Source organism: Heteronotia binoei, chromosome 3 (genome assembly GCF_032191835.1).
Source record: "Heteronotia binoei isolate CCM8104 ecotype False Entrance Well chromosome 3, APGP_CSIRO_Hbin_v1, whole genome shotgun sequence".
In the NCBI taxonomy this organism is placed as follows: domain Eukaryota; kingdom Metazoa; phylum Chordata; class Lepidosauria; order Squamata; family Gekkonidae; genus Heteronotia; species Heteronotia binoei.
In genome coordinates this window covers 92,489,885-92,503,966 of record NC_083225.1, presented here as the reverse complement: position 1 = coordinate 92,503,966, position 14,082 = coordinate 92,489,885, and the positions used below count along the sequence as shown (strand labels likewise).

Below are 14,082 nucleotides of genomic sequence, written 5' to 3'. Positions count from 1 at the left end.
GATCCAGAGCTTTCTTGGTGGCAGCACCAGAACTTTGGAACACCCTCCCAGAAGCTATAAGGGCCCTGCGGGATTTGTCGGCGTTCCGCAGGGCCTGTAAGACCGAACTGTTTAGACAAGCTTTTCTGGTTGACTGAAAATGGGCTGCCACCGGACATCCTACAGAAGCTGGCGATCATAGTCAGAACCCAATACCGCCAGACTGGATTGAGACAGCGCAAATAGTTTTAAATTGATAAGTGAACTATGTTTTTATATGTTTTATGGAATTGATTGTTTTTATGATATTGTAAGCCGCCCTGAGTCCGCTTGCGGAGAGGGCGGGATATAAATGTAAAGTAATAAATAAATAATAATAAATAATAAATAATAAAACTGTTCAAGAGGGCTTTTCTGTACAGGTAATAGGGTTACCTATTGATTAAGGACTGTGGTTTATACCACTATGTATAGCTTATTCTAGAAGAATCCTATTGTATAATATCTGTACTGCTTGATTCAGGGGTGTTGAACTCATTTGTTAGGAGGGCCTGATCTGACACAAATGGGACTTTGTAGGGCTGGGCCATGTGTTTCATAAAATGTAATGTGAGTAGCAGAGATAGAAACTTTATAAAGGACGCAGCCAAACACGATTAAAGACATTGTTTTAATTTAAAAAACAAACATGGTTAAAGCTCTTGCAATATGTTGTTTAAAATGGAAAGGTGGAGGAACAGTGGGATTTGGCAATGCAATTTTAAAAATAAAACAAGAAAAAGCACAAGGATCACAGCAGAAACTAAAAATATAAAATGCTCTGAACCTGGGAAAACATGAAAAGTGGGGGAATTAATGTGATTTGGCAATACAGTTTTTAAAATAAAACCTCAAGAAAAAGCACAAGATTCACAGCAGAAACTAAAAATATAAAATGATCTGACCCTGGGAAAACAATGAAATGGCATTGCAAAGGTTTCCCCCCACCCCCCAGGTCTACTCAGATTGGCAATGGCTCTCCAGTGTAATATCCCCCTTTGGCTGTGGGTTCCCAAGTTAAGAGTACTCACTAGACATCAGTTTGCAAGTCCACTGAGCAGAGACAAGCTGGCTGGAAGCAAGGACACAACTCCAGGAAGCATGAGCTTCAGCTGGCTATAGGAACACTGAAACAGCACAGACAAAGTTGCAAAGAAAATGTGGAATGGATTTTCCGTTAAGGCCTCTGGGTCCTATCTATCTGGGCACAGAGACTTTAATGGAAACTCCACCCTGCATTTTTTTTGTTTCATGATGCAGCCAGACAAGGCAGAAAGAGCAAGGAACTTTGGCAGCCTTGGAACTTCAAAAGGTAAGAACAGGAGGAGGAGGGGGAGAAAAGAGCCCCACAGGCCTGATTAAAGTCCTGAGTGGGCCAGTTTTGGCCTGCAGGCCAGTCATTTGACACCTCTGGCTTAATGTGTCATGTTAATACTTATTCAATGTCTCATTTTTTCTGGTAGTTCCAGACTTCTAAAATCCTAATGCATTGGTTATTAAATGTCCCATTTTGTTGGTTGTACTGACTCACAATGTGTACACCTTGAGTTCCTGTGAGAAAGGTGGACTATAAATAAATAAGCAAACAACTAAAAGACCTTATACATCACCCCTCCATTAGCAAAACAGTACCTAGGGATGTCAACTCCAGTACCTAGGGAAATTCCTGGACACTGGGGGATGGAGCCTGGGGAAGGTCAGGTTTGAGAAGGGGGTGGATCTCAGTGGGGTACAGTGCCATAAATTCCACGTTCCAAAGCAGTCATTTTCTCCAGGGGAACTTATCTCCGTAGTCTGGTAATCAGGTGTAATTCTGGGAGATCTCCAGGCCACACCTGGAGGTTGGAAACTCTAACGTGTACTGGCAAATTGTATTACCATTCTGCAACACGTAATTCAGACATTTTTTATAATAGTAAATAGTTTTTTATTGCTCTGTCAAGCAAAATTTCAAATATGCTTATCAGTTAATGTTAACCTTCAAAGTCTGATAGAAATCAATGCAGAAAGACCTCATAGGAGAATTCATTTACCTCTTTCTCTCCTATAATCTTATTTTACACAAAATAGCAATTTATGTTAAATTTAAAACTCTTGTCAGATCGTTCCAATCCTAGATTATTTTCTTTGGTGGCATTTAGGATAATATGAAACATGGTAAATTGAGAACTGTTAGGCAAACTAGCATGGGAAACTAGCCATACTGGAAAACAAAACCAGAATTGTATATTTAAAAGTCTTCAGTCTTTTTTTCCTACTCTGCTGAGGACAATTTTTTTTCAGAAGGCACTGAACTGAATGTTCCATTGTTTAGCTTCTGAGAGTTGTTCTTTTTGGTGACAAAGCTGAGCAGGTCAACGGCTGTGACCACACCAAACACCATCTGTTTTGTGAAGGAGGTGCCATCAGCATTGTCTGGAAGTACAAAGAATAAAGGTTAGGCAGTATATTAAAAGAAATCTACAATGGGACATTGCCTTTTAGTTAAGAAGTCCATTTAGCCCCAAACTAAGGATTTGTTGTTGTTCCTTTTGTGCATGGTTAAGAATTCACCTGTTGCAGATCGTAACTTTAAATCATTGTTTAGGATGCTTTGACACAGTGGTTGTGAGAGTTTGATTATGTTCTTATGTAAATCTCCAAACATGCATTTTTTTTCATTGTTCCAGCAAACCTACAGCTTCAGCCTTGAGAACTTACAAATTAATCAATGCTATCATATCTAGAATAAACCTCAGGGGAAAATGGAACAAAGTTTGCAAGTTATTCTTTAGAGAAAGAATGAGAGAAAACAAATTATATGCTTTAAGAAAGTCATGTGACACTCATGCAATTAGGTCTATATAAAATAGCCACACCCTATCCCCCCTTCATCTGTCAAATTGTGGTGACACTGCCTTATCTTTTCTGGAAAGGCTTGGTAAGAATTTTAGAAACTGCATTTTATCATTAATTGCAGATTAAGTAGCAGAAAGGATGACATGTATTCTTTTCATTTATAACCTAATTTACATGTGCTAGTGTTTTCTGTATAACTGTGATTCTGGTTTATTTAATAAAAGACAACACTGAGAGATCTGGTCAGATATAAGGTTTTCTCCAAGACCTGGAATGAATTAACTTTTAACCATTTTCCAGTCAGAAGACTGGTACATTGAGCGATCATTGGACAGACTGATCATTTTTCACACAGTCGTGTCATTTAGTGGTTAATGCATTGCTTTAAAGCAGTCAAAGAGACTAATGGTTTCCATGTGCCTGTTTTAAATAATGCCTCCCATGGGTGGGGGTAACTTTGTAACACACCTGACTATTTTCTATGGCGAACTGCAACTTTTGGTTGCTTATTTTATGTTGCTTATTTCAGCAGTTATGCAATATGTGTCATTTTGATGCCAATGTTGTAAAAATAGATGCCAATTTGAATAGCAATGTTTCTACTGAATTTTATTCTTGTGGTCAGTAAAAGGGACAACTACAGTTTTCTTCCAGAAGTGAGCAAATCATAAAAGAAGCTTGTTTGAAACAAACCAGAGTTGAAACGCAGTAACATTTCTCACAAATGGTCCTCGACACCTACTGCCCACTGGTTGTTAACGAGGGTTGCCAGCTCTGCTCTGGGTATTTTGGGGGGATTTGAGACTGGTGCCTGGGGAGGGAGCTCAGCAGGGAGAGCTCAGGAATCTACCCTCTGAAGCTGTCATTTCCTCCAGGGAAACTGATCTCCTAGACTAGAGGTCCAGGAAAACTCAAGATCTCACCTTGAAGTTGTTAATTCCACTGTCAATTATCCCCCCCACACACACACAAACTGGGAACTAGATAGCCAAAAATCACTCCCTCATCTGTATCCTTTCTTTGTCTTTCAATCATTATCTGCGAATGTTTTTTTCTGTACCACTTAGCACTCTGTGTAGGCTCCACAGCTAAAAAACTCCTTTCTCTGGTAGATCATTCATTCTGAGCCTTTTAAACACCTTTTAAAGATAGCAGATGAAAAACTAACATGTAGCAGTTCCCAGGAGGCACTATGATTATGCTTGTTGATTCATTTGTTTTAAAATATGTGGGAGGGATTGTACTTACATTGTTCTAATTCATGGACAACTATAGCGAAGTGATCATTTTCCAAAATATGTGAAAGTTTTCCAAGAGTGTCATCCAAACTAATCTGCACAGAAGTTTCAAACATAAAATAATTCATGTTATTACTTGTCTATGACTCAGTCCTTGCATTCAAAGGTTCCCCCCCCCCCCCCGGCTCCCGCACTTAGCCACCCCACTGTCAAAACTGCATGGGAAAAGTCATGTATAGTCGGATGCTCAGACTCAGGGCTGGTGCCAGGATTTTTGACACCATAGGAGGCGCCACCTACTTGCACCATCTCTTCCCCCTAATTAAAAAAGGACCTGAAAAAGAGGGAGGACCTTTAATGAACTGGACTCGGAAACATTAAACAATTAGCATGCTTTATTACTGAGCACATTACGACAACATGGTGGGGCCAGGTCCCCGTGTATATGCTTTCACCTGGAACAACTCACTCCCTGGCCGGTCCAATCCTGCCGGGTTAAAGTTCACGCCACAGATTTTAATTGACGGTCCATCTCAGTTCTTTACAGTCAGGTGACCTGTGGTTTTCCATGGCTCACCTTAGCACGCGTAGTCGCGCTGTGTTGTAAATTCAGAGGCCAAAATGAAAGACACAACATCTTCCATGGCTTCAAGATTTTGACATCTCTCCTCCAGCTGCTCCCACTGATGCCTCTCTCCTTTCCCAGAACTTTTCTCCCCCTTCCTGAATCCTGAAGGGGGGTGCTGTACCCCCGCCCTACGTAGCTCTGCAGATCTGAATGGTCCTGGTGTGGAGGGGCCTTGTCTGAATGAGAGGGACTTGCTGCCCTTCAGAGGAGCAGCTGAACCTGTAGCTCAAGGGGGAGATCTGTAGGCACCAGAGAACCCACACAGACTTTGCCAGCCCCACAGCAGAGGAATTCTTTCCAGCCTGCATACCTTGTTGGCCCTGTGTAGCAGCAGCAGCATGACAGCAGGAGGGGGGATTCCTACCCGGGTCGCCCAGGGCTGCCTGTCTCCTGCACTGTTCTGGCTTCAGCAGGAGCAATTTCCAGTTCAAGAGGAGCAGCCGTGTTTGTCTGTCTGCTATACTTGAAAGCCCCTGCCTGGAATGAAACTTGGCTAGACTCAAGCTTGGCTCTTCTGCAGCAAGAGCCTAGAGTCCAGGAGGAGCCAGAAGACTCCCCAAACACCCCCCTGCCCTGCCCTGGTCTTTTGGTTGCTCCTGGACTCTGGCTCGTGTCTCCCGTCTCAGGCCAGGAGCTCTTCCTGGACAGGCAAGGAAGTTGGCCACCCAGGGGAGGGGGAAGAGTGGGGCAGAGCAGCTGCCCTCCCCAGCCTCAGGACAGTTGGCTCGAGATGCACAGCTCTTTCTTGGCCACCTGGGCCCATCCCCACTCCTCCTGCACCATAGCATCCTTAACCCTTACATTCCTATGGTGGGAGAGGCGGCCCCAATGGCACTGCAAGCTTTTGGACGGTGGCAGCAGCACAAATGCTTCCAAGGCAGGGCTTTCCTGTGCATTCAGAAGCCCACCCCTGTGGCCAGATGGCACTCTCAGAGATGGCCTACCTTGCCAACTCCCTAGCACTGGCCCTGCTCAGACTGCTCATTTCCCTTCTTTTTTCTAGTGGGGCCTCAACATTGTGAACCCAGTTGTGATGCTGCCTTTTCCATGAGGCTGCAGCAGCAAAGTCACCGTGTGTGTAAGAGTGGCAGCAAATGTTGCCTCAGAACAACAACCTACTGACTTTCCCAGTGTGCTCATACAATACTTATTCCTTCATATTTTCTATATAGTTGGTTGTACTTGGCCTGTGTGCATATGCAGTCATTTTTTTATTCAGGCATCATATGCATTGAAACTGCTTAGACCATACTGTGTGAAATCTTTCAGGCCTTGAATGGAAACAAAATACTTGTCATCCCATTGATAGCCCAAGAAGCCCCAATTGGTCTTAGCAAGTACTGTGGCTTCAGACCAGTTGGTTTTTCTCTTTCTCTTATGTACCTTATTCTCTCTCTCAGTTTCTACCCCATCCCCTTCATCCCCATCTTTTTCCCTGGGATTAGCTTTATAGAGGGAATCAAGCACATCCTTGGACTCTGTAGGAATCTAGCAATATCTGTAAGAGTCAATACCTTTGAAAACTGCTGATAAATGACCTTGATGACTGGATCTGAGAACTGGGCACTTCCTGCTAGGAGTGAGGAGAGGATACTGCTGAGAGTTACCATTCCCAAGATGAGTCTACAAGAAAATACAAGGACTCAAACAATATTAAATTAATTCAGTCAAATGCTTATGCTACAGAGACTATGTCTCCAGAGATGCTGAGTGAGAGAAACCTTTACTGAGATGAGCAGTCTGGGGGCTAATTCGTATACTACCAAGTTCACATAGTGGGCATATAGACTGTCGACAGATGTGTTCTGGGAATTCTGAGCTCAGAACTTAATTCCCAGGCCCAATTCAGACTGGGACTGTGGCATGCAAGAAGAGGGATCTTCAGCCTCCTTCCCACATTGTTTTCTCAGTCTGAAATGGCACTGGAGAACTGCTATCTGCCCTCTTGGAGAAACTAATTATACATGGAAGTTTCCCACTGGGGCAAATAGTGGCTTTCCGGAGCTGTTCGACTTAAGTCTCCTCTTGTGCTTGCTTCGGCAGCACATTTACTAAAACTGGAACGATACAAAGAAGATTAGCATAATGTAAGCCTCTTCTAGGATGCTGATCCCAACTGGGCCAGTACATGCCTGGGAATTAATTTCCCAACAAATAACTCCCAGCATATATCTTTGTGACAGTTCACATGGCAGATGCATTGATTTTGAAACATTAATTTGCCCTCTGGAACAACATACCTTTATGTTTTTCTGACAATATTTTAAACATTTATTCATTTATTTAATTAATTAAAACTTTTCAATGCCACCTTTCCACACAACTTTGGTTTCTCATTTGGTAATAGCAATAGCAAAGGTTCACACACTGCAGAAGTGGATAGGTAATTAAAGAGTAATTCCGTTCTAAAGTTATTCAATACATGGGCAAGGGTGATTGTGCCCTGGCAACTAATTAGAGCCTAGAAATTTCTTCTAGTTTGTTTTGCTTATTCCTTCCTTTTAAGCTCAGCAGATCGGCCACAGACCAGGAGAAAGCTCTGCATAGAACCTATTTTGTTATCCATTCTTTGTGACTGAAAGTTAAGTAAAAGTTTCACTTCTTGAAAGAATTTTCAGCCCAGACTCATTTTCTTCATTTTATTACATTTGTATCCCACCCCCCACCCCCGATGGGCTCAGTATTTGGAAAACTGAAACATCTATCACCCCAAGGACACACACATACACAAACACACCACAAAGAAAGGTGAGGAAAGGTGAGGCACCTGAAGCAGGGCCTCTGAAGATGCCCAGGGTAGCTAGATAGATTCAAATGGCAGTAGATATCTGGGAGGCAAATTAAGGCTAAGAAAAGTTCAGCCTCATTTTGTTCCAATGTGGTCCTAACAGGTACCTTTCCTCTTCCTAGAGGACAATGTACCAGTTTACAAGGCCTGATCTAGTTCACTGTGGAAACAGTGCCTGCACTAAACAGGAGAGAGTTGAATGAGGTTCTGAGAAATATTTAGAGACATTTATTTATTCTAATGTTTCTTAGTACTGCCTGGCATGTGTGTCAGAGTATCATCCATATCTGGCAATCCCCAGAAGCAATCGGCAGTTAGGACTGTCCCACATCTGTCACACCAGCTCACTTACATAACTTCCAAAGAATTTTTGGAAAGTCTAAAGAAGATGATATTGGATTTATATCTCACCCTCCACTCTGAATCTCAGTACATCTGCATCTGAATCTCACCCTCCACTCTGAATCTCAGTGAGCCTCAGAGTGGCTCACAATCTCATCTTCCTTCCCCACAACAAACACCCTGTGAGGTGGGTGGGGCTGAGAGGACTCTCACAGCAGCTGCCCTTTCAAGGACAACCTCTGCCAGAGCTATGGCTAACCCAAGGCCATTCCAACAGGTGCAAGTGGAGAAGTGGGGAATCAAACCCAGTTCTTCCAGATAAGAGTCCGCACACTTAACCACTACACCAAATTGGCTCCGTGACATCACTTTTGGTTTATATTGGAAAAGATATCAGGGTGTTGACACAATGCCAGTGAGTATCCCAATCTATCCTCCCCCTCCACCACCGCATTTCCTCCTGCTCGCACTTCAGGTGATGACACGCATAAGAACAAGTGGACAGGAAATCTGCTATAGTGAGAGACTTGGCAACATTACCACAGGTAAAATTAGTGGGGGGGGGGATAGTTCTCCTAAGTTTCTTGGGGTTTTCTACATGTTAGCACTGTGCTATGGTGCTGAACAGGGCCAATATTAAAGCATTTATTTAAGATTTCTTTGGTGTTGATTCCTTTGAAGCAGATAAAACTTAAATGAGGTCTGGGGAGGTGGCCATTGCCATGTACTGGCTTGGACAGCTGAAGGAAGCTGCAAGGTAACAGAAACTCTGCAGATATGATAGCATTTTAAGCTAAGGAGCCTGTCCTATATTTTAACATCTGATAGGGCATTTATAGAGAAAGGGACAGAGGACCTGTGTTTCACCAACTTCTTTTTAACCCCTTGTTCAATCTAGTGCTGTGCTAAAAGTATGCTTGTTAACATTTTCTTTTTAATAAATACTCTATAACTTTTGATGCTGCTAGTGGTTCTCTGTACCATTGTCTTTTGATGCTGCTAGTGGTTCTCTGTACCACTGTCTCCACTGTCTTGGAAATGTTATTTTAGAAGAAGCACCAGGGGAAAGGCAGTCAGCTGGCAAGCGGCTGTTCCTCCAGGGGTGCAGAAGGCAGTAAACTCTTCCCATGGTGACCAGGCACCAGGCAGCAGGAGACACAGAGGCAAGGCCTCAGACCTGGGAAAGGAAGCTGGGAGTCCTGACCCTCCTAGCGAGCGATTCCTACAGAAGTCAAGTGGTGGTGAAGAGAAAAGTCTCTCCAGGTGTTGTGAAAACACTGGAGGGTAGGGTGGAACAGGGTCTGCAAGCCAGAGTAGGACTGTTCTGCAACGTTCAAATTAATTACATAAATTATAGTTCATTCCTCAATAGTACATTAGTCCATGAGAATTACTGGATTCTCTTGAAGACTGCTGATAATATATAAATTGATAAGATACTTGCCCTGATTCTGCAACAACTGGTGCCTGGTCATATCCCTTATCCCTGAGAATTTCAATTGCCTTTTGACAGTTCACATCTGGAAGAAGAGTCAGGGGAGCCAAGAGATTCAGTTTCTGCACCTTGATGTTCCACCACCTATGACAAAAAGACATCAGCATATTAATCAGAGTCAGAATCCACAGGAGCAATCTTAAGCAGGTTTACTAAAAAGTAAGTCTCAAATTATTCAGTGGGACTTACTCCCAGGAAGCTATGTTATTTAAATGTTACTCTACTAGGATTCCCAGCATTGGAGGGTGGGGGGTGGATGTAGTTCCCCCGAGATTACAACTGATCTCCAGTGATCCCTCATCTCAGAAGTGTTCATTGCAGGTCATACAAAAAAAAGCCTGTCTGGATACATTTCTTAAAGTACTTCTGGATTTAATTATCACAATACCAAAAACATATAGCCCTGCCCAGCACAAAGTGCAACTGGTACTAAACTTTTGTATCCTTTGTCATAAGTGAAATGAAGCTGGTAGGCATGCAGGGGAGGGCCTCTTCAACTATGGCCCTGAATCCTAGGATGCTTATAATCCTCTCACCATTGACATTCTAGAACAAGGGTGTAAAACATGTGGCCTGCGGGACGGATCCAGCCTGCACAGGATTCAATCCATCCCCCAAGTAACTTCCTTCTGCTATCTTTCTCAGTGCAGCCACACCTCAGCATGCTTTTCCCCAGCTCTCTCAGCAGCTCTTACTTCCTGCTTCCTGTTTCCTACCTTCTCTCTCTCTTAATCTCTCTCTCTCTCTCTCTCTCTCTCACTCACACACACACACACACACACACACACACAAACAGAGCTCTGTGGCTACTTCCTGCTTTGTGTGGGAGAGATAAAAAGTCCTCTCCATCTCTTGCGCATACACACAGTGCTTCCTTCTCTGGGGGAGGAAAGAGAGTCCCATGGCAGCTTCAAAACAAATAACATCTTATTCCAGGTATAAACTGCTTCTCCTCCTTCTATTCTTCATTGATTCTTCAATTCTTCGATTCTTCAGACAAGCACAATGTGCACTGAGGAAATTATTTTGGCTAATTCTGAAAAGTTCCTATCTGGATTTATTTTATTTTAAAAAGACTCTGATTATGAATTAGAATAGGGATGGGCACAGAACGAGAAAATGGTGGTCATGGTAGTTCATGGTTTGTTTGATTGCCTGAACTGGTGCTTCATTTTATTTCATGATTCATGTGGATGCCCAAACCAGTTCATGGTTCATTGGTTCATTTGGTTTGGGAGGTGTAAAACTCACTGGGAGTCTTCAGCAGCCTCTCCTCCACCTGTTCTCCAAGTTTGGCGAAGATTAGATTTGGAATGTCCAAGCTATAGCCCTCCAAAGCAGGTACCCCCAGGAAAGCTCAGCTTCAGCTCTCATGACAGCTAACTCATCTCTCTCCATTCTGTAAAGTGGAAGCAGCGGAGTCAGGATGTCTGCTCCCATAGAGCAGAATGGGAGCTCTGTGATTGGTTCCCAAAGTTACCAATCAAGCTATAGACAATTGCTATGGGTGTTTCTGGGACTCCCAGGAGTCCATCCCCCGTGTTGCCTAGGAATTGACTGAATCAGTGCCAAGCTGTCTGGAAAAACTAACCTCAAAAACAAAACAACCCACCAAGGAAAAAAAACAAAACAACCCACCAGTTCAAGCATGGTGTGAACAAGCAAACCAGTTTGAAATTAACCATGAATTGGCCCAATTTGTTCATGAATCATGATTTGTGGATCAGTTTGTACTCATCTTTAATTAGAACTCTTGGATTGGTCCTTAGAGAGTGAAGTGATTTCAAATGCCAAATAATAATAGCACACATTGGTAAGGAGATAGGAAAACTAACTCTTAGTTCCGTCCAGGAGGATGCATTGTCTTAAGTTTCATTATCACTTGCAATTCAGCAGTCTCTTTCTTATCTCCCTTTGAAATTCCTTTGTAAGATACTGTTACTCTTAGATCAGCAACTGAATGTTGTGGTCTCTGTTATCAGACTTATGGCTATTTATTCTTTGCATCCTCCTGGACTGATTCCTCCTGGAGAGAATTGAGACCTAGGTTTCCTGTCTCATTACCAACACTGATATGTCCATGTCTACTACCCCTCTGAATACATATCACACCTAATCCAATCAAGCCTACTGTTGTCATTCACCTGCTATTGCCATTGGACATCTAAAATCACCTTTATACATTTTATATCTCTGGTACCACATGGCCCGGCCCAACAAAGTGACATTTCTGTCAGATCCTGCCCTTGTAACAAATGAGTCTGACACCTCTGTACTAGCATCTATTTAAAATATTGGCATTTATCCAGCTATCTGCAGACTTCACTGAACAGGCATGTCCTGCTTCTTTCCTGCTGCAGGTGTCTGAGCTCTCCAAAATTTGTTCCTGGGTAGGGTTGCCAGTATGGGTATGCAATTTTTTTTCTGGGTATTTTTCAGTTTGGGTCTATTGGACCCCCCAAAAATTCAGATTCCTGAAGAAATCCAGATCCCAATACTGGCAAATTATTTGGATTCTGGATTTTTTGGAAATCCTGATTTTTTTTTCCTGCCCCAATAGATCCGAACTCAGTGACAAGTCTCTTCTGAAAGGGAAGAGTTGTAGATATGGTTTTTAGAGGTGTTGTTTTTATTGCTGTTCTTTTCAGGGTTTATACTGATTTCATTGAGGATGGGATTGATATTTTAAATTTTAGAAATGTACAGCTTTTTGCATATTTTGATTGCTTTAAGTCTCCTTTATATTGTTATGTGTATCATTTGTACACTTACCTGAGTAGAAATGCAAAAAACAAATAGAGCATAAAATGCCATGGCAAAGGTTTGAGGTAGCTTTTTATTTCGGATGCAAACAAATGCATCAGCCACTATTAACTTCTCAGTCCACACATGTTAAGACAGTTGCATAAATCAAGGGTTCCCACTCCCCAGCCTTTTTGAGCCTGTGGGCACTTTGGAATTCTGACACGTGATTCGTGCAGCCACAAAATGGCTACTGCAGGAGGAAGAGCCACCCACAAAATGGGTGCCACAGCTTGCTTTCAGTTACACAGTTACACAGCTTGCTTTCAGTTACACAGTTACACAGTTACACAGATCCTTGACAGTAGTGGCAGCTGCCGCCAAAGCAATGTTTTTAAAAAATCCAATCAAAATCACAGCCAATCAAAATCTCCAATGGCCAATTAGAAACCTTGCTAGACAAAAGCCTCACCTGGCCCTGCCCACTTTCTAAAACACTTGGTAGACACTAGGAAAGGTAGCAGCAGTTGCCATAGCACTTACAGGCACCATGCTGGGGGATGCCTGGCCTACATGGCTTTTCAGATGACTGAAGATATGGCATTCAGATGATTTCTCCTTATCAGGAAACAGTAACAAGTGAAGTTACTCTAAACCTTACCAGGGATAATGTTCTTGAACATCCTCCTTCAAAAATCCATTTGTGATCATCCATTTGTCATTTAAAAATTTGGACCTAGAGTCAATGAATAAAAGTTGTAGAAAGCAAGCAATGTAAAAAAGCACACACCCATTACAAAACGAGTTTACCTCTTTTTTCCACTATCATTTTCTGACCTTCAGATACTCAGAACACCCAATGAAACAGAGCATATGGTATATCATAGAACTGATTGTGGCATTTAATAATAGGCTGACAGTAAAACTGAGAACAACGTTCCCCTTCAGCAGGAAGAATATTGTAGGAAGAGGGCTGCCAGCTTGTAACATCCAGCCTGAATACTGAATACTCTCTCCTGCTGCAAGTATTTAAAAGCTGAGAATGGCAGTTTTTTAGGAGTCATATACCACCTATACATAATCTTAAAACAATTCTTTTTAATACTCTGACATGTTGATATTCTCATAGAGTTCTTCCAAAGATACTCTCATGTCTCCATCTGCATTTCCTTGTTTGCATTGATTGCGCATTTAATCATTTGAGATTTTACTACTTCTTCTTCTGTAGACCATTTTAACAACTTATATATTTTCAATATTAATTTTTCATTATCTCCAAGCAGAACTTTCCCCATTTCTGTTTGTTCGTGTCTAATTCCTTCAGATTTAATATCATTTTCCATCAAACTTTTTATTTGTTGCATTTGAAACCAGTCATACTTATTGTTCAGCTCTTCAGCAGATTTTAATTCAACTTTATCACCTTGGATCTTTAGTAATTGATTATATGACAACCCTCTCTCTTCATCAGATTCAACCGTTATTTTTATTACTTCTGCTGGAACTATCCATAACGGCTTTCTTTCATCACCATATTTCTTGTACTTTAGCCATGTATTTAACAAATTATTTTTAATATAATGGTGAGAAAAAAAACCATCCATCTTTTTTTCCCCATAGTACATATAAGCATGCCAGCCGAATTTGTTTCCATGAGCTTCTAGCAATAAGAGTTTTTTGTTTAACATCATCCAATCCTTTATCCACGCCAAACAAACTGCATCATGATATAATCTTAGATCTGGAAGCTGAAATCCTCCCCTCTCTCTAGCATCTGTTAAACTTTTCATCTTGATCCTTGGTTTTTTCCCAGCCCATACAAATTCTGAGATCTTCCTTTGCCATTTATTAAATTGTTTACTATCTTTCACAATCGGAATAGTTTGAAATAAATACATTATTCTTGGCAAAATGTTCATCTTAATTGCAGCAATCCTACCCAACAAAGACAGATTAAGTCTATTCCATATCACCATGTCTTCATCCATCTTAT

At 41.9% G+C, this 14,082-nt stretch overlaps 1 protein-coding gene across 1 annotated transcript in view; it reads right to left on the bottom strand.

Moving 5' to 3' along the window:
• Positions 1–630: 630 nt before the first annotated feature.
• The window catches only part of LOC132568412 (cystathionine beta-synthase-like), a 42,521-nt gene continuing 29,069 nt past the window's right edge, over positions 631–14,082 (bottom strand). Inside the window, exons 12-16 of the mRNA XM_060234204.1 lie at positions 12,751–12,825; positions 9,297–9,431; positions 6,237–6,345; positions 4,105–4,189; positions 631–2,433 (exon numbers count right to left, since the gene is read on the bottom strand). Of these exons, the coding sequence (XP_060090187.1) occupies positions 2,273–2,433; positions 4,105–4,189; positions 6,237–6,345; positions 9,297–9,431; positions 12,751–12,825 (565 nt within the window). The 3' untranslated portion in view covers positions 631–2,272. The remainder of the gene's footprint in view (positions 2,434–4,104; positions 4,190–6,236; positions 6,346–9,296; positions 9,432–12,750; positions 12,826–14,082) is intronic.